At 35.4% G+C, this 18,577-nt stretch overlaps 1 protein-coding gene across 1 annotated transcript; it reads left to right on the forward strand.

Moving 5' to 3' along the window:
* Positions 1-4,711: 4,711 nt before the first annotated feature.
* LOC120160021 (proliferating cell nuclear antigen-like) lies at positions 4,712-18,375 on the forward strand. The gene is made up of 5 exons (XM_039170492.1): positions 4,712-4,734; positions 16,726-17,047; positions 17,538-17,690; positions 17,810-17,907; positions 18,011-18,375. The coding sequence occupies exons 2-5, from the start codon at positions 16,729-16,731 to the stop codon at positions 18,239-18,241; spliced, it is 801 nt and encodes a 266-aa protein (XP_039026423.1). The 5' UTR covers positions 4,712-4,734; positions 16,726-16,728; the 3' UTR covers positions 18,242-18,375.
* The last annotated feature ends 202 nt before the right edge of the window (positions 18,376-18,577 follow it).

Genomic DNA, 18,577 nt, shown 5'->3' on the forward strand with positions numbered 1-18,577 from the left:
ACGGAAAAAACATTTTCCGTAAAATATTTTTCCCGTTCCAAACGGACCCTAATAATGGTGATCGCAATAAAAGCGATACTAAACTTTAATGATTCCGGTCTAAATTTTAAACATTCGATGACTGAAGTAAAAATTCAGATTATAGTTTTGCTTGTGATAGATTAAGGTTTTTGTGCAATGTTAAATTTTTATTTTATAATTTTGTGTATTGATTTTGCATGACATTTCTAACATCCTCGTTGACTAATATTTTTCAGAGTTGTTGACACAAATCTTAGAAAAAATATGAGTGATTGTTTTTACGTTTATGGTAAATGAGATTCTCAATTTAAAAAAAAAATAAATCAATGTAATTCTCGAATTATTTTTATATTTAATATAACTCTAATGGTTTGTATCATTAACTATTATGATACTTATACGACAATTCATAATATTAATCTACTGTAATTATTTATTATGATTAGTGACATGACAAAAAATTAATACGCAAGATCAAACAATAAAAAATCAATTTTAAACTCTATGGATGAAAATAAATCACTTTATGAAAAAAAAAGCATCACTTTAATGCATTAACATTTAATGTTACACAATGCTTGCATGATGTATTATGTTTTTTTGGTCTAATAGGCTACCCGGCTTTTTTATTTAGTCCAATAGGACACTCGCTTTTTTATTTTGGAGAATACGGTAAAAACTACAATGATTCAAAAATTCGTCATATCGAGGAGACGAGCTTGATGAAATATATTATTTTAATGGATCCGGATGAATGAGCTCCATATGGGCCATTTATTTATTGAAATTAAAGTGTCTCGTCACCTCGACGTGATGAGTTTCTTTGAATTAAAAAAAAATTGTTGTTGGTCAACGAGTAACAACAACGGTCACAAGGCAATGGTTACCATGGAACTCGTCACCTCGAGATGACGAGTTCTTTCGAATTAAATTTTAAAAAAATTAATTAATTAAAAAGTAAAGTAATAATTTTATTAAAAAACTATTTTTACAAGCTAATATGTACATAATATAATTTATTTATATTTTTGAAGTTATTGATGATACGTGGTCGAATGATAATGGCGCGGGGCTCGTCAAATACGTTAGGGTCACCGGCCTTGATTGTCGTCGTCGTTGTCTTCATCTTCATCTTGGTTTGGTTGTTCAAAGGAGACATAGCTAATACACTCTAAGATCCATCTTCGAATTACGGTGATGTGCTTATGGTATTTAACACCATCATTATCGTTATTGAATCGACTTGACTACCTTGTTGACTATATATAATATGATCCCATTCACCCTCACCAGCATGTTCTGTCGAAGATGCTTGAGTGTGTTGCATTGCATCCCATGAAGGTCTAACCCAAGTCGACTAAGTCTCGGTTGAAGTATGACATGCATTATAGAAACCGAAACTAGCCTGAGATTCATAATAGTAATCTTTAGATGAAGATGTTGTAGGAGAGAAAGAAGATGACGATGATTCTTCGACTTGGTAAATCTGGCCTTATGTTGTTCTCATTCTCCCCTTTCTTTCAGTGTCGTCAGATATGGTTTCTCATTTACGTCGTAATTTTTTATAGATATAATGGTTGAAATCTAGGTTGATCGGTGTAATATCATAATGTGGGGGATCAAAAGGTAACGTTGATTCCATTGCTCAATGTAGACAGCGTGCTTCCTCGGCCAATTTTCGATATGTTTCCCATGCGTATCAATTTTATGGAGCGTGTCCATATCCCATATTTGCGTAGCAATCGGTTAATGAGACGCAAAATGTCGCAACATTCTATTAGCGATGTGCATCTCAACAATCGGGAAATATAATAATGGAGTCACGACACACCATAAATCGGACACATCAAAAAAATCCTGGTGGCAATAACTGGTAGATCTTTTCGTCTCAATACGGAAACCAAGAAAATTCTAAACATTAATTATAAAAGTTAGTATATATAAAGTTAAACAATTGCAAAAAAATAATAAAAGAAATAATATTTACAACATATCGACCGACGATTTTGATCCTCATTTGTATATCATTTTAAGTAACACCCGACAACTTCGTCTCTATATTTTATGGCGCTACCTAAAAAAATATAAAAATAAAAAACGATTAAAACAAATAAAAAATAAATTTAGTTGAAAAAGTGAAATTAAAGAATTACCTTCCAAAGAGAGGAAATTCGACCGAGACTATTGTAATTAGCGTCAAAAACAGAAACTGATACTAAGCCCAAGACTGTAGAAATATTATACAGCTTGTTACATCGACTTTTCGACCCACTGGACAATTGCAGGCTTGCAATGCTTCAAGTACAAAACGGCTAAAATCATCAAGCCCCAACTAGTATTACGACACTCATCGAAATTATTCGATATAGGGAGATATTGAGTGTGCACCAAATTATCGGATTTATCTAGTAATAATATCCCTCCGATCTGTTGGAGAAGATATGTCTGGGATGCAAAAATAACCTCCTCCTCGGTAGAGTTGTCTGTCACTTGAAATTCAGACTCCAACCAAGTCATCTATATCCAGCAATTGTCCATGACCTCAGATGGTGGCTGCCTTCCCAAAACTTTGTGGACCAAAGCGATAAGGTGGTAATCGTTCCGCCTGACGATGACGACACCATTGATAGGAACACCGAGTTGGTAAACGACACTTTCCAAAGTAATCGTCGCTTCACCACTTAGGAAAAGGAAAGTGTGCGTCTCAGGCTTTTAACGTTCAATAAAAGCAGAAGTCAACGCCGAGTACACCTTAAAGCCACATAAAAATATGACTGGATATAGACCGGATTACTGAAGATATATCATCATCCGATTATGTAGATCTCTCAATGTCATCCCGCGCTGACGAATGCTCTGTTCTTCTTTCGAGCGGAGTTTGGTCGAAGAAATATGAATAGTATCGAGGCGTAACATTTCTTCTCGGGAAGCCATTTTTCGGGATTTTTTAAAAAGTATGAATTTTTGTCAATTTTTTGTAACAGTAGATGATAAAAAATCTAAATCCCAACAGCTATAAATTTCGAAAAGCCGATCGAACTCGTTAGGAATGGCAGAACGACCCGAACCCGACGCGGAAACTCGAAACCCGACTAAGTTCGGGTCGGTCGGGTTTGAATAATATCGGGTCAGATATCGGGGTAAAATTCGAGGATTTTATCGGGTTTGGGACAAGGTATCCCTACCCCACCCCGATTATATACATATATATAATATTTTATATTTTTTATATTAATTATATATAATACAAACAAAATATTTAACCTAGGTATCCCCGCCCCTCCTCGATTTTGGATGACTTTATTTGACTTAATATTACGTATGCATCTTTGTTGTATGATTTGAATATCGGAACAAGTTTGTATTTAATTATGTATGTGTTTTATTTTGGAGTTTAGACAATTATTTAGAATTATGTTTGAATTTGAGACTGTAGTTTGAATTGTAAATCATGTAGACTTATTTTTAGTTTTTTGTGATCGTTTTTTCTATTTTTATGAAAACTAAGACTGCTTGGTTTTTCTCGGGATCGGATCGGGTCGGGTTCGGGTATAACATTTCGGGTCGATTTCGGGGACGGGGCAAAAAAATCCCCGATGGGGCGCCTCGATAAAAAACCCGACGGGGAACAGGGCGGGGACGGGGGAGCAAAACTCGCCCCGAACCCGCCCCGTTGTCATTCGTAGAACTCGTCATCTTAAGGTGACGCGAATGTTTTTATTTATTTTTTCCATTTTTTAATATTAATATTAATTTTATACATTTTATTAAAAAATTTAAACGGACTCGTTATTTCGAGGTGACGAGTCGCTTTAATTTCAATAAATAAATGGCCCACGTGGGGCTCACTCATCAATGTCCATTAAAATAATATATCTAATCAAACTCATCATCTTGACGTGACGAGTTCGTGAATCACTATAGCTTTTATCTATTCTAAAAAAATGGGTACCCTTTTATGTAAAATAAAAAAGTCGAGTGACCTATTGGGCCAAAAAAACCTGATGTATTATGTACATAAAGCATGTAATGATATAAAATATTAAGATGAAACCATCAAATGATTTTATTAATTAAATCTAGTGTTATTCTGTATAAACTAAATTACTTTAGTGATTAAATGAATAATTGTTATTCCTAAATATTTTGAGTTCAAGTATTAGCGACTGTAACAAGAATGATTTTCATTCATCGTTAAATGGTTGAGGGTGTGCATTGTCATTTATTAAAAATTTAAAACATATACTAACTTATTATCACCCCTAGACAAATATAAGATAATTTAATTTTTATTTCAATCAAAATTTATGGTGTGTTAATAACTTTAATATACTTAGGGGTGTTCAAAATTCGGTTTTAACTGAATTAACCTACCGAATCGAATTAATTCAGTTAATTCAGTCGGCCATCGAATTAGTTCGGTCGGCCACCGAATTAGTTCGGTCGGGAAACTGTTAATGATTTTTTAGATATTCGGTTAACGGTTATTTTGGTTTGAAATCGGTTAATTAACCGAATTAACCTTTAAATATAATTATATAACTCAGCCCCTCAGTCGGCCCAATACCCCAATCCATTTAAAACTCAAATCAATTTTAATTAATTAAAATAATCTCAAAACTAAATGTAAACCTTTCAATCTCATCTCACCAAGTGACCCGAGCTTTCATCAAACCCTCATTCTCTCTCTCTATCTATCTCTCTCTAATCTCAGTTCTGCTCTCTCGATTCAGGTTAGCTTCCTAACTTCAAAATTCTAGATATTCTCTTTGATTAGTTTACTTCCCCCTAAAAATTTTAATTACTTGTTTGATTTAAGGTTTGTGATTTGATATCATTTATGTGTTTGAGATTTTTGCTCTTTTCTTTCATTTGTTTAATGTTTTTGGAATTTGCATGATTTTTTCCCGATCTATTAGTTATCCCTCGAATAATTATTACTATTTCGTTGAATCTCGTTTTTATTTGAAACATATGTTGACCGGTTGGTTTGATTTCATGATTTAAACTATTTTGATTTTGATTCTATTAACTTTCTGTTCCGTTTATCCCTTCATTTTTGGATTTGGATAATAATCGATCTGAGTGTTTTCCTCACTTAAAATTATATGTATATCCAGCCATCTTTTGTTTTTAAAATTATATGTCGAATAACCCCTTTCTACCTCTGTAAACCCAACACTTGGCAAAGAGCCCAAAGATAGGAAAATATTGCATGGACCTTTCTTTTATTTTAACAACACTTATTACAAGATTACATAAAAAAAAAATTAGACTTTTTTTTCATTACCGGAAGGGAAGCAGTATTATGCAACATTACATATACTTTACAACAGTTAAACAATGAATAAGTGATGATTATAGTTCAGCTACATTATCATGGAGTATATCCCATGTTATCCTCAAGCTACTATTTAAGTTATGAATTAAAATTTTCTATTTTAACAGTTAACTTACAAAGTAAGTAATTATAATATTTTATTAACAAATTCTTTTCCATTATCTATATCAAATAAAGCCCAACTGCGTATGAAAAGTGAATTTGCGTATGATATAATGATGCAAAACTACTGGAATAGTGGTTCAAACATGATACCCTCCCTTATCCCCGTGCTTGCTCTTGACTTGCATGGTTCAATACGATTTCACATATGGTAATAATTTATTTTCTTGCAATCTTTTTATATTTGAAAGTCATTGACAGTAGATGCTCAGAATTTATCGAATCAAGTAAGACTAATAATACATTGAATTAGTGATAGACTGATATCATAAATCTTCAATCTAATACTTTTCATGTGGATGCAGTATTGTTCCTTGCACTTACATTTATTTCCTTATTGTTTTATACTTGGTAGAGTAATTGGCAATTTGGCATTAGATTCTCATAGATTATCTCTCACCTATTGCTTTATGTATATTAGATTACATCGGTTATGGTTGATGCTGCTACCATTTGAATTTTACATGATCATAAACTGTTTTTGTATGCCCTTTGACCTTCACTCAATAGGAATCTTAATGTGATTATTTCTTACTTTTCTTTACTTCTCATATTTTACTGTAGATATCCAATATGGCAGCATCTGCTGAGGGAAGTGTTTCACCCCCTTATCAAATTCTACAAATTCAACGACTGAAGCTTCAAGTCAAATCAACAACACAAGAGGGACTGCAAGTAAACGAAAAATTGTTCCTTTAAGGTCAGAAGTATGGTCTCACTTTACTAAGTTTTTAAATAGTGAGGGTGAAAGTAAGGGTAGATGAAATCATTGTGAGAAAGAATTTTGTTGTGATGGGAAAAAAATGGAACTGGGTCATTAATATATCACATGAAACAGTGTAAGAAAAATCCTAACAACACTGACACTAATCAAAGCAATTTAGTGTTACCTAGTAAGGATATTCGAGGAGAAGTAGGACATCTTACAACTTGGAAATTTGATCAAGAAACAACTAGAAATGTTTTAGCCCAAATGATTGTGACTGATGAATTGCCTTTCAAGTTTGTTGAGAGTGAAGGATTTAGAAAATTTATGTCTGTAAAATGCCCCAAGTTTCGTATTCCTTCAAGATTGACTATAACTAGAGATATTTATTAGTTGTACTTGGATGAAAGGACTAGGCTGAAATAATATTTAAGAAGTTCATGGTCTAGAGTTTGTTTAACAACTGATACATGGACCTCTATGCAAAGAGTTCATTATATGTGTCTCACTGTGCACTTTATTGATAACAATTGGAAATTGAATAAGAAAATCATAATTTTTATCCAATTTCTAGTCATAAGGGATATGCAATTGGGCTGATGATTGAAAAATGCTTATTAGATTGGGGGATTGATAAGTTGTTCACTGTCACCGTTGACAATACAACTTCGAATGATGTTGTTATTGGTTATTTAAGAAAGAGATTTAGTCATTGAGGGGGTTGCATTGAAAATGGTAAATATCTTCATATAAGATGTATTGCACATATTATAAATTTGATTATTGTTGAAGGTTTAAAGGAAATGAACAAATATGTTGCACGTGTTAGGGGGCTGTGAAATATGTGAGACAATCTCCAGCTATATTGAAAAAGTTCATGGAGTATGTTGAGATGGAAAAAATTGAGAGCAAAAAAATGTTATGTCTTGATGTTTATACTAGGTGGGACTCTACCTATTTAATGTTAGACACTGCTGAAAAATTTGAGAGAGCTTTTGAGAGATTTGAGGAGCAAGATACAAATTTTAGTGTTGAACTTGAGTTAGGAGAGGGTTGGCCAACTGTAAATGATTGGACTTGTGTTAGAAACTTGAGGGATTTCTTGGAACATTTTTATGAAGTCACTTTGCAAGATTCAGGTACATCATATGTCAATTCTAACAATTTTTTTTGATGAACTTACTGAAATTTGCATACTTTTAAGGGATGCTCAATTAAGTGTTGATGTTAAATTTAGTGTTATGGCCATGAGGATGAAAGATAAATTTGAGAAATATTGGGGTGATATTGAGAAGATGAATATGCTTGTTTTTGTTGGTTGTGTTTTAGATCCTAGGCAGAAATTAAGTTATCTTGAATTTGCACTTAGTGAGATGTATTATTCTGAAAAGAGTTTTGAAGTGATGCAAAAGCTGAAAGAGACTTTGAATGAATTGTATGATGAGTATAAGCCTCGAGTGTCTAGTGATGGCAGTCATTTAAATGTGAGAATTTCTATAAGTGAACCACAACAAAAAGTGAAAAGACGCATGAAAGATTTGTATAAAAGGCGTGTGATTGAAACTGGTGGTGAGGATCAAACATCTGAATTAGATAAATATATAGGGGAGGCTGTTGAGAATTATGATGATGAATTTGATATCTTGTCATGGTGGAAAGTCAATAGCCCTAGATTTCTAGTTCTGTCAAATATGGCCAAAGATGTATTAGCTATACCGCTTTCTACCGTCGCTTCAGAGTCTGCATTTAGTACCGGTGGACGTGTGCTTGATCAATTTAGGAGTTCTTTAACTCCTAAAATGGTACAAGCTCTTGTGTGTACTCAAGATTATATTAAAAGTCATCAACCGAAGATGAGATCAAGAAGTTTAAAGAACAAATTCAAGAGCTTGACAAGATTAATAATGGTATGTTGATTCTTTATTTATTAATTTTAATTTAATAAGTGAATTTATTTTGAGGAGAATTGACACAACATTAATTGATTTAATCATTTTAACTTTTAGATTTATCTTGGAATGCATTACAACCTACCCTCAATTCATGAGCTTATATGATTATGTACTGGCAGCACTATGAGTTTGAGTTGAAGGGTATGCATTAATTGTAAATTGCATTATTGCAATGTACTTTTTAGTTTATATATATGGTTTTTATATTGTATTTTTAGTTTTAAAATAATATCTTTTTATTGTAGAGATAATACAAATGGAAACTTTTTGGGAGGATTCAATTGGGCAAATGGAGTCTTTTGAATACTGTTTTTTATGGTAATTTCTTCCCTTACATTCCTTTTAATTTCATTATCCCGAGTAGTTACTAGTTAGCACATATCTGATGAAGTGATGATGTTTATTGAATATGATTGTATTACATTAGATTTAGTTAGCTTAGCACTTATAATTTTAGCATTAGTTGATACTTAATAGATATATTTGATATTTATACCTTTGATTGTTTTTATTATTTTTGATGGTTCGAACTGAATTTTGCGTCTCTTTATTTTTATGTTGTGCACTGTGCAAGTAATATGTTCTCTTAAGATATGAATTATTATGCACTTGATAGAGAACATCTTGGTTGGTATGGTAGCAGCAGCCAACAACTTAGCAGTTAGCACAACCTTCTTGCACCAGCACTTAAAGTGTAAACTGTTTGTATCAGACTGAATTATGCATCCAATTATGCACTTTGTTCTGATTTATTTTGTAGAACTGCAGTATTGTTGGTTTTTTAAACTAAATTGATATATACAAATATCTTATTTTAATATAATGTTTGAATCAAATTAATTAGATATTGTAAATTATTTTTTTAATTAAAAATATTAAATTCGCAAATTTTCTATAATCATTTAAACAAAACTAGTAATTTAAGATTACATAAAGACCATACAAGGAAATATTAAAATATGAACAAGAAACTCGAACAAATATAAAAACAAACAGATCTGATCGCAACGATAAACGAATTATAAAATGAGATGAAGTTATCGAAATACCACCGATAAACCGCAAATTAGACTCGATCGACGTGAAAAGCTATTAACGAACGCGAATCAAGTATCCAAATCCAATCAAAGGGTCCAAGTGGGAAGATTAACAATATATTATATAAACGTCATCTTAATCAGTCGTGACGATGTCAAATCAATACTTAGAAAAAGATAAATGAAAAAAGTCAAACGACCGAAAAGAATGTCAAAAAGTATAAGAACACGTGTCATTTAAGGCATATGAAAACGTGTCATAAAAGCGGATGAAAACGCACCATAAAGACAAATGGAAACATGTCATACAAGTAGACTTATTGAAAAATAAAGATACAATATAAGAAAAGAAAAAAGATAATAAAAAATATCAACATTCAACAACCAACATTAAATTTGATATCGTCATTAATTAACAAAGACAAAAAAAAAAGAAAATAAACGACACACCAATAAGAAAATAAAGAAAATAAACGACACACCAATAAAAAAAATAAGTGTTTTCCCCTAAACTTATGAATCTTGAATTGAGCATTTCTAAAGTACATCTAATATCGACTTATATCTGGCATTTTCCCCGAAAAATCATCTTTTTAATTTAATATTCCCGACCAGGCACCTGTCAGACTATATTTCCCGATCTAACACCCTTTGCAGTAAGGCGCGCCCTCTGCAGCGCGCTATACGCTGATTTGGCGCCACTTGGGGTAAGGCGCGCCTTATGCTAACATGGATACTCGTGTGTATGGCGCGGGGCAGGAGCCGTGCCTTACGCCACGTAAGATATAGCGCGGGACAGGGGCCGCGCTATTCAATTATCTCAATTATCAAATATGCATAATGCAAGGCGCGGTGCAAGGACCGCGCCTTACATTATTTTCCCAAACTTCTCGGCTTTAAGGCATCCTCTCTCGGCTATAAATAGCCGTCTCCCGTAAACTCTCTCACCATCAATCCTTTCAATAAGTAAATAACATCCGATAATCACTTCATATTTGATTCAGAAGTTTGCTCGATCTTTCGTTATAAGGTAATTTTGTTATAATATTTCTTTTATAGTTATATATGATTATTTGAAAAAATATTATACTAATTGTTTTCAATTAATTTTTGTGTTTGTAGAATTAGAAAGTGGGAGCATACGTCGAAATATTTTTGCGGTGCAGGTAATAATATAAAATTATGTTATTTAAATTATTTACGTTTATGTGTAAAAAATTTATTCTGTTATATTTTTGGTCATATATTATTTATTTAATCAGATTTATTTTAGTTGTTTTTTTTACAGATATAATATTGTCGCACTTTTAAACTCTAAGAATGACGCGACTTTCAACTATTGTTTATTATGATAGAGAAATTCGAGAAGATGAAACCGGTGTTGTATTCGTATCAAATGAGCGTGTTAAAATATCATTCAAGAGAAACATAACTATTGAGGAGCTGATAACAAAGATTTCGAGGAAGGTTCATGTTAGAAGTAGTAGAAGAATGTCGTCGTTGCAATACAGATTTTAAACATCATTGTTGCCATTAATTTATACAGCGTTCGAACTATCGAACAATGATGATGTTGAAATGATGGCTGATTCTCAAAGTAATTATTCAGACGGCGATATTGAGATGTATGCAAAGTTTGTTCAAGTGCTTGTTGTTCGGGGTCAGCCATTAAGCTCACACTATGGGCTGGCTGAACAAGTTGATCAAGTTGACAGCCCGACTACAATAATGTGCAATGATTTTAATGCCATAATGGGAAATCCACATCATGGTGCTTGCACATCAACTTCAATGGGGAGACATTCATCTGCAACTCCTTACGATATGTACCGAGGTGGGTCCACAAACAATCCGTAAGGCAACATCGCGTCTAGTTCGAGGGGAAGGCATTCATCTACAAATTTCTTTGACCTTAATATGGAGATGCCATCGATGCAACAATCTGTGTAGTTTCCATTTGACACGATGGTTTCAAGCTCCAAAGGGAGACATTCGACTGCGAGCTTTTTCGATCTCAATCCAGATATGCCTTCTAGTTCAAGGGGAAGGCGTGCCAGTAGTAGTTTCTTCGACCTAAATGTGGAGAGCATGGAGGAACCATCATCTCCACTAGAAGAACTGCTTCGTGAGCCTGGTGCGGATGGTGCTGAGACTAGACTATTCTTTCACCCAGAATCACCACAATTCAACTCCGATGGTGATGATGATGTAGATGAAGTTCCAGCAAATGTGGCACAAACTGACCCTCCAACACACATGTATGAAGCTGATTATTATGCAATATACGGGCCAGAATTTACGGATATGCCTCATCTCGGTGACTATGGATATTACTCATCAATAAATAATTGTGAGTTATCTTTAGGCATGGAGTTTTCAAGTAAGGAAGAAGCGATGATGGCTATAAAAAATTACAATATCCGTAATTCTGTTCAGTCCAGAGTCGACCGCTCCACGACCGAAAAATATGTATGCTACTATGCCCGACGTGAAAATGGATGCAGTTGGATGGTTCGTGTATCGAAGAGGAAGAGGAAAAACAACAGATGAGAACTAACAGTATACAACGGTCCTCACACATGTTGTGCTGAAGAGGTCAACCAAGATCATCCCAACTTGGACTCTGGAGTGATATGTCAAGCTATCATGCCCACGGTAAAAATAAGCTCTCATATAGCTGTTGTTGTGTTGATTTCAGCTATACAATAGCAGTATGGGTACACTGTCTCCTATAAAAAAGCTTGGTTGGCAAAACAAAATGTCATTGTCAAACTTCATGGCGAATGGGATGTATCTTACAACGAACTTCCAGGATGGTTTAGGCTGGTGTGGAGGTTGAATCATGTGACAATTGTAGACTTTTAAACCTCCTATGCATACCATAATGATCGAGTTATCCGCGATCGATGCCAATTCTACCGGGTTTTTAGGACTTACCCACAGTGCGTTAATGTTGTCAAATACTGCAAGCCTGTGGTCCAGATCGACAGGACTTTCTTGTATGGAAAAAACAAGCAAGTTTTATTATTGGCAGTTGTCCAAGATGGCAATCGCAACATTCTTCCAGTTGCTTTTGCTCTTGTCGAAGGAGAAGATACATATTCTTGGGCTTTTTTCCTCTGAAATTTACGTGCACGTGTTATCACGATGGAAAACATCTGTGTCATTTCATATCACGGAGCTGGGATCAAAGCAGAAATGGAGTCTTTGGGTCCAATATGGCAACCACCCTTTGTCCAACATAGGTATTGTCTCCGACACATTGTTGCGAACTACCATGGAAGGTACAAGAAGAATGATGAGCGTTAATTAATTATGCGCATGGGTAAGTTAAACTGATGTAGTTTATTTTCTTTCGATCGTTTTAATTTTGCAAAGAAAGCAAGTTAGTAAGTTATACATTTTTTGATCAGGTTACAAACTACTTCCTCGAACGTTTGAGTCAATGCTTCAAGATTTACAGGCGAAGAACGATGAAGGATACGATTACATCAGCCTCATTGATAAAGAAATGTGGACGAACGCATATGATGGTGGATATCAATATGGACACATGACGACCAACTTGGCAGAGGCAATCAATTCAACTTTAAAGGGTGCACGCCACTTACCAGTAGCGGCTTTGGTAAAGACTACATATTTTTGTTTGGGGGCATTTTTTGTAAAGCTCGGGGGACAAGCTCAAACCTGGATGCAAGGCGGTCATGTCTATCACCCTAGATTAGTTGCAGATCTACAGAAAAAAATTCCTGCATCAAATGGAATGTCTGTAACAAGCTTCTCTAGAAGGCATGAAATGTTTCGTGTCACAGAGTTACCGCGATCTCTTCAAAGGATTGAAGTTGTGTCGTTAAGAGTATATCTAAGGGACAGAACATGCGACTGCAGGTTTTTTTAAGCTCTTAAGTATCCATGCTCTCATGTGATAGCAGCTTGCTCACATACACGTCAAGACTATAACCATTTTGTGGATCCCGTCTACGTACTATATGAAGTTTTTAAGGTATACGAATTTGAGTTTCTCCCCATAGGTAATGACAAAGACCCTGATGAGGATCAAGATTGGCTTCCGATTGTACCAAATCCGAGTTTATTGAGGGAGTGTGGTCGTCCAAAATCCAATCGAATTCATTGCGATATGGATATTCGAGAAAGATCTAGATAAGACAGAAGATGTGGGCATTGTAGAAACCCATGACACACTAGAAAAACATGTCCACTTCTGTTGCCATCAAGTAACAATTGATGAGGAAATGATGTATTTGTTTATCAAATAATAATTCTTGTACTTTGATTTGCATTTACTTAAAGTTAATGTCATTCGATAATCGCTGATGAAGATTAAAAAAACGATACAATAATACGAGATTGGACATTTGCGTTATAGGTGATTATAAAAAAAGAGATAATAAGTGACAAACTTAAGAAAGTTATCGAACAATTTGGTATTTCAAAATAATTTTAAATACAACAAACTTATAATAAGTATTACATGGTAAATAATAACCAAATTACAATAACTGATATTAAATGGTAATAAACAAAATTAACTGAAATACATTAAAAAAAAGTCAAACAATTTTAACAAAATAAAGTAAGTATTAAATGAGAAATAATAAAAAATTACAATTAAAAAGTCCAATAAACTAAATACAAATAAAATAAAAAATAAAATCTATCGATGCCTGCAACACGAATGTGTTCCGCAGGGCGGTGGTTGTCGGTCTCGAGGAGGATTTCTTCGTATCACTGGTTGTGACTCCTCGCTGTCATCATCATCACCACCACCATCGTCGTCGTCCTGAGTAGGTACATTAGGTTGATGAGGAGCTGATGACAATGAAGCACCTCCATAGAATAAGGACCCTGGAGGTGTATGACTGACTATCCCACCGGCCTGCGAAAACTGGGAAAACTCATAAAACCCAAACATCGCTGAGTGTGAAAACTGTACAAGAGGTATTTGTGTTGCGTCCAAGGGTGATGAGGTTGAACCCGCCAAATATCCAGCATATGAACCCCAAGTTGGATCTGCAAACATAGATCCATAATAGCCTCCAGGAGGGGTCATCTGTGATGGTGGCGGCGGTGGGGTCATAAAAGCAGGTGAAGGCAGCGGCATCTGGTAATAGAAAGGTGGTGGCGGCATCATATATGGCTGCGGTATGTAAGTCGCTGGATACCGTGGCTACTGTAAAGGTCCTGCTGGTGCAGTTGAGGATGAACCGGATGCACCTTCTCTTCGTCCACGAGTCAAGGGACGATAGTGCTGTGTCGGTGAATGACTCTGTGGACGTCGCGGAAAGGTCTGCCCTCGTGCATCATCGGGAAGCAGAAACGGTTTGCCGTTACTTTTGAACCACTCGTAATAACCGTCAGTAACCATCAAGAGGTCAAGTGGGCTCTCTACGGGGAAGGCGCCGATGTCGATCCTCCCACAACACGACCCACGGATGATGCCTCACCAGCCAATCTGTATCTGTCTTGCCGCGTCTATCTGTGCTATGCAACTCGTCCATATTGCGAGGTGCTTCCAGAATTGGTTGAAAACAACCAAATTGCCGAAGCACGCGATCAGTGGAGTGCCACTCGACGGTCGCATAACTGATCAAGGGGACCATCGCCATCCAAACATCTGATGGGCCCCTCAACTCAGGTGGGATCACCGCCCTCACATCATCAGTAGAATATGGCACCCATTCAAGCTAAAACAAATATATATAATTTTTATCAAAATAATAATCTAATTATATAACTATAATCTAAAATCGATTTTTAAACATTAAAATTCATACATGTGTGTCAGCCTTCTGATCGATTAACACCCTAATTTTTTCTAAATCATCAGGTAGCTCCTGATGATTTTTCCTATCAGTAGACCACCTATTCAAGAAAAATAATTTCTTATTCACTGTATAAAATTATTAATATACAAATTAAGTTTTATAATTACCTCAGGAGTAGCGGAAATACGAATGAGTTCTTGATACCGGGACATAAAAAGGGCAATCGATACCATGCCCAAGACTGCAGCAGCAGGAGACATCCGTCGATAGCATTACGCCTGTAGTCAATGGATCGACACATCTCCCTGTACAGGCAAGCCAAAACTGTCGAGCCCCAACTGAGTGATCCGGCCAGATGAAAGTCGCCAAGATGTTGCAACCACATACAGTGAACTTGGTTGCGTGATTTGTCCGACATCAGCAACCCTCCTATCAGCTGCAGTATGCATGCCTGTGCATACTGTTTAACTTCATCGTCAGACGCGTCCTCGCTCAACTCCCGAAAATTGGCATCTAACCAATTTAATGGTATACGTCCACCGTTAAAATTTTCTGAGACACGTCCTAGACTAACCCGACACGTCCTAGACTAACCCGACACAAAGTAGTCCAAGAACCGGAAGCTATCCCTGATATCACACCTCCATCTATCGGAAGCCCCAGGTGCATAGAAACATCCTCAAGCGTGATCGTGCACTCTCCGCACGAAAAATGGAATGTGTGGGTCTCCGGCCTCCACCGCTCTACTAAGGCATAAATAAGGTATGGTTCTATCTTACAGTGACATTGATATCTACCTAGGTGACCGAATCCAGCCTCTACTAAATACGACATTACACGAGTAGGTATAACTAACTTAAGGTTCCTAATAAAATGATCTAATATACGGTTTCTCTCCTAAAAAATAAATAATTACACAAATTAATTTTTAAACTAATAATCATGTATTAAATAAATTAATTAATTAAATTAAAATGTTAAAATGTTACCGTATCAGTAAAGTGTCGAGATATATGATTTCCATCCAACCAAAGTAGATCGCCTTCCATTTTATATCTGCAAAAAAATTAATTAAATAAAATATTAAATAATTAAAATAATTAAATAAATTTCTAAAAAATACTAAATATAATAAAATATACCTTAATAATAGAATATAAAAGTATATGAGAGAAGTTGAGAGGATTTGGTGTGATGAAAGTGATTGAGAATGAGAGTATTTATAGGGAGGGATGGGTGTGAACGGGTGGGGGCAATTTGGTAATTAAAGGTAAAACGCGGGGCAGGGCTCGCGCCTTTCTGACGCGTGTCAGAATCACAGTTACACGTGTATCAATGTCACCATAAGGCGCGTCGTAGGGGGCGTCTTACCCTACTGCAAAAGGTATTAGATCGAGAAATATAATTTAACCGGTGTCTGATCGAAAATATTAAATTAAAAAGATGATATTTTTTATAAAAAAAAACGCCTATACATATTAATTAGTACTCCAGATGTTAATATTTTAAATCAAAAATTTATTTTCTACAGATATAAACCCTTATATTTTGGCGGGAAGCAAGAGCATAAAATCCCGTCAGTTGAACCTTGCAATTCAAACTTAATTTTCCTTTTCTATAACCCCCCAATAGTATTAGCACCCACGCTCTCGCTTTATCACTCAAAACCCTAGCTAGCCATTCTCCTCCCCCCCAAATAGTAGCAAAAGCAAAAACCTCCAAAATGCTCGAGCTCAGACTAGTTCAAGGTTCGCTTCTAAAGAAAGTCTTGGAAGCGATTAAGGACTTGGTCAACGATGCCAACTTCGACTGTTCGGCGACGGGATTTTCGTTGCAGGCCATGGACTCCAGCCACGTGGCGCTGGTGGCTCTCTTGCTGAGATCGGAAGGGTTCGAACACTATCGTTGCGATAGGAACATCTCCATGGGAATGAATCTCGGTAACATGTCCAAGATGCTCAAATGCGCCGGAAATGATGACATCATCACAATCAAGGCTGATGATGGTGGCGATACCGTTACTTTCATGTTTGAGAGCCCCAGTAAGTTCTTTACTTTTCTGGATACTTTGCTCATGCTTCTTTGAGTTGGATTTTGAGGTTATTTGGATTTATCTTTTTGGGTCTAGTAATATGGGATTTTTGTCAATTTGTGTTTTTGAGTGTTTAATTACGGTTTTGTCCTCTTGAACGATTATGTATGGAAAAAATCAATGTATTTGATTGCTGGAGAATGATGGAAAACTAAAGGGAGATGTGTAAATTGTGAAAATATTTTCTTATTTTCAGTAGTTATTGTGATTGGTAATTTCATTCTTTCTTTACTGGTTATGGGAAGATAAACAAATGATTAGAATGTTTATATACCAGTTGTCCTAATGCTAAAGCAAGATGAGTCTTTGTGCTTGTTCAATTGTAATAACATTAGACTTTCCCCAATTTTTGTGTTAAAGACCTGCTAATGTTTTTGTTAATGTAATGCTGAACTGACATTTTGAGTACATTTCTTTATGCATGTGCTAATGGATTAAAGCTCAAGATAAGATATCGGATTTCGAGATGAAGCTAATGGATATCGATAGTGAACACCTTGGAATCCCAGAAGCAGAGTACCATGCTATTGTTAGGATGCCTTCAGCTGACTTTGCAAGGATTTGTAAAGATCTTGCAAGCATTGGTGATACTGGTACTACTTAAATATTTTTTCATTTTAAGAATTTATAACTTATAGATCCATTGGTTGGTATATACCCTTTTATATTTGTAGTTGATTGGAGATGTTAATTCTCTTTGATGTTGTTGCAGTTGTCATTTCTGTTACCAAGGAAGGTGTCAAGTTTTCCGCAAGAGGCGATATTGGAACTGCAAATATTGTTCTTAGGCAAAATACCACTGTAGATAAAGTATGTCCTTTGACCTTGGTCTATTGTGTTTGTTCTTTTTTCCCCTCTGCAAGTATTGTAATTTGTCTACATCTTGTTGATTTCTGGATTGAAAAAATTGCAGCCAGAAGAAGCAACAATTATAGAGATGAATGAACCAGTATCATTGACATTTGCATTGAGGTACATGAATTCATTTACAAAGGCAACTCCATTGTCAAGCACAGTAACAATCAGCTTGTCTTTGGAGCTGCCTGTTGTGGTTGAGTATAAGATAGTTGAGATGGGTTATATCAGGTTCTACTTGGCACCCAAGATTGAAGAAGATGAGGAGGAGACTAAGCCACAAGTTTAACTTGCTTTTGGCATTGAACTTGTTGAGCAGAATATGTGTTTGATCGTCATTGATGTTTATTTTGAGGGTTTCAACATGTAGCCCAGCATTTAGTTTGAGATTAGATGGATGATAACATTTCTCTCATGTGCTTGGATTTTCTCATGCATGTTATAAATTACGTGTTCCCTTTCTTATTTATCTTCGTTTCATCTGAGCTTTGTGGATGATATGGCTTTGAATAGCTGAAGGTAAAATCAAGTTAACATTGAGGTCCTTCTATGGGTATAGTTATAGTATGGACAATACCGCCATTGGTGCCTGCCATTTTGATAAATGGAAATAGAAAATGTCAAA

Source organism: Hibiscus syriacus, unplaced genomic scaffold, assembly GCF_006381635.1.
Source record: "Hibiscus syriacus cultivar Baekdansim isolate YM2019G1 unplaced genomic scaffold, ASM638163v2 tig00111388_pilon, whole genome shotgun sequence".
In the NCBI taxonomy this organism is placed as follows: Eukaryota; Viridiplantae; Streptophyta; class Magnoliopsida; order Malvales; family Malvaceae; genus Hibiscus; species Hibiscus syriacus.

Bases quoted from the DNA above. Each gene is read 5' to 3' on its own strand.
- LOC120160021 (XM_039170492.1), top strand. From the start codon at position 16,729: ATGCTCGAGCTCAGACTAGTTCAAGGTTCGCTTCTAAAGAAAGTCTTG. The intron at 17,048-17,537 runs GTAAGTTCTTTA...AATGGATTAAAG, and splicing joins TTTCATGTTTGAGAGCCCCA to CTCAAGATAAGATATCGGAT. The intron at 17,908-18,010 runs GTATGTCCTTTG...AAAAAATTGCAG, and splicing joins AAAATACCACTGTAGATAAA to CCAGAAGAAGCAACAATTAT.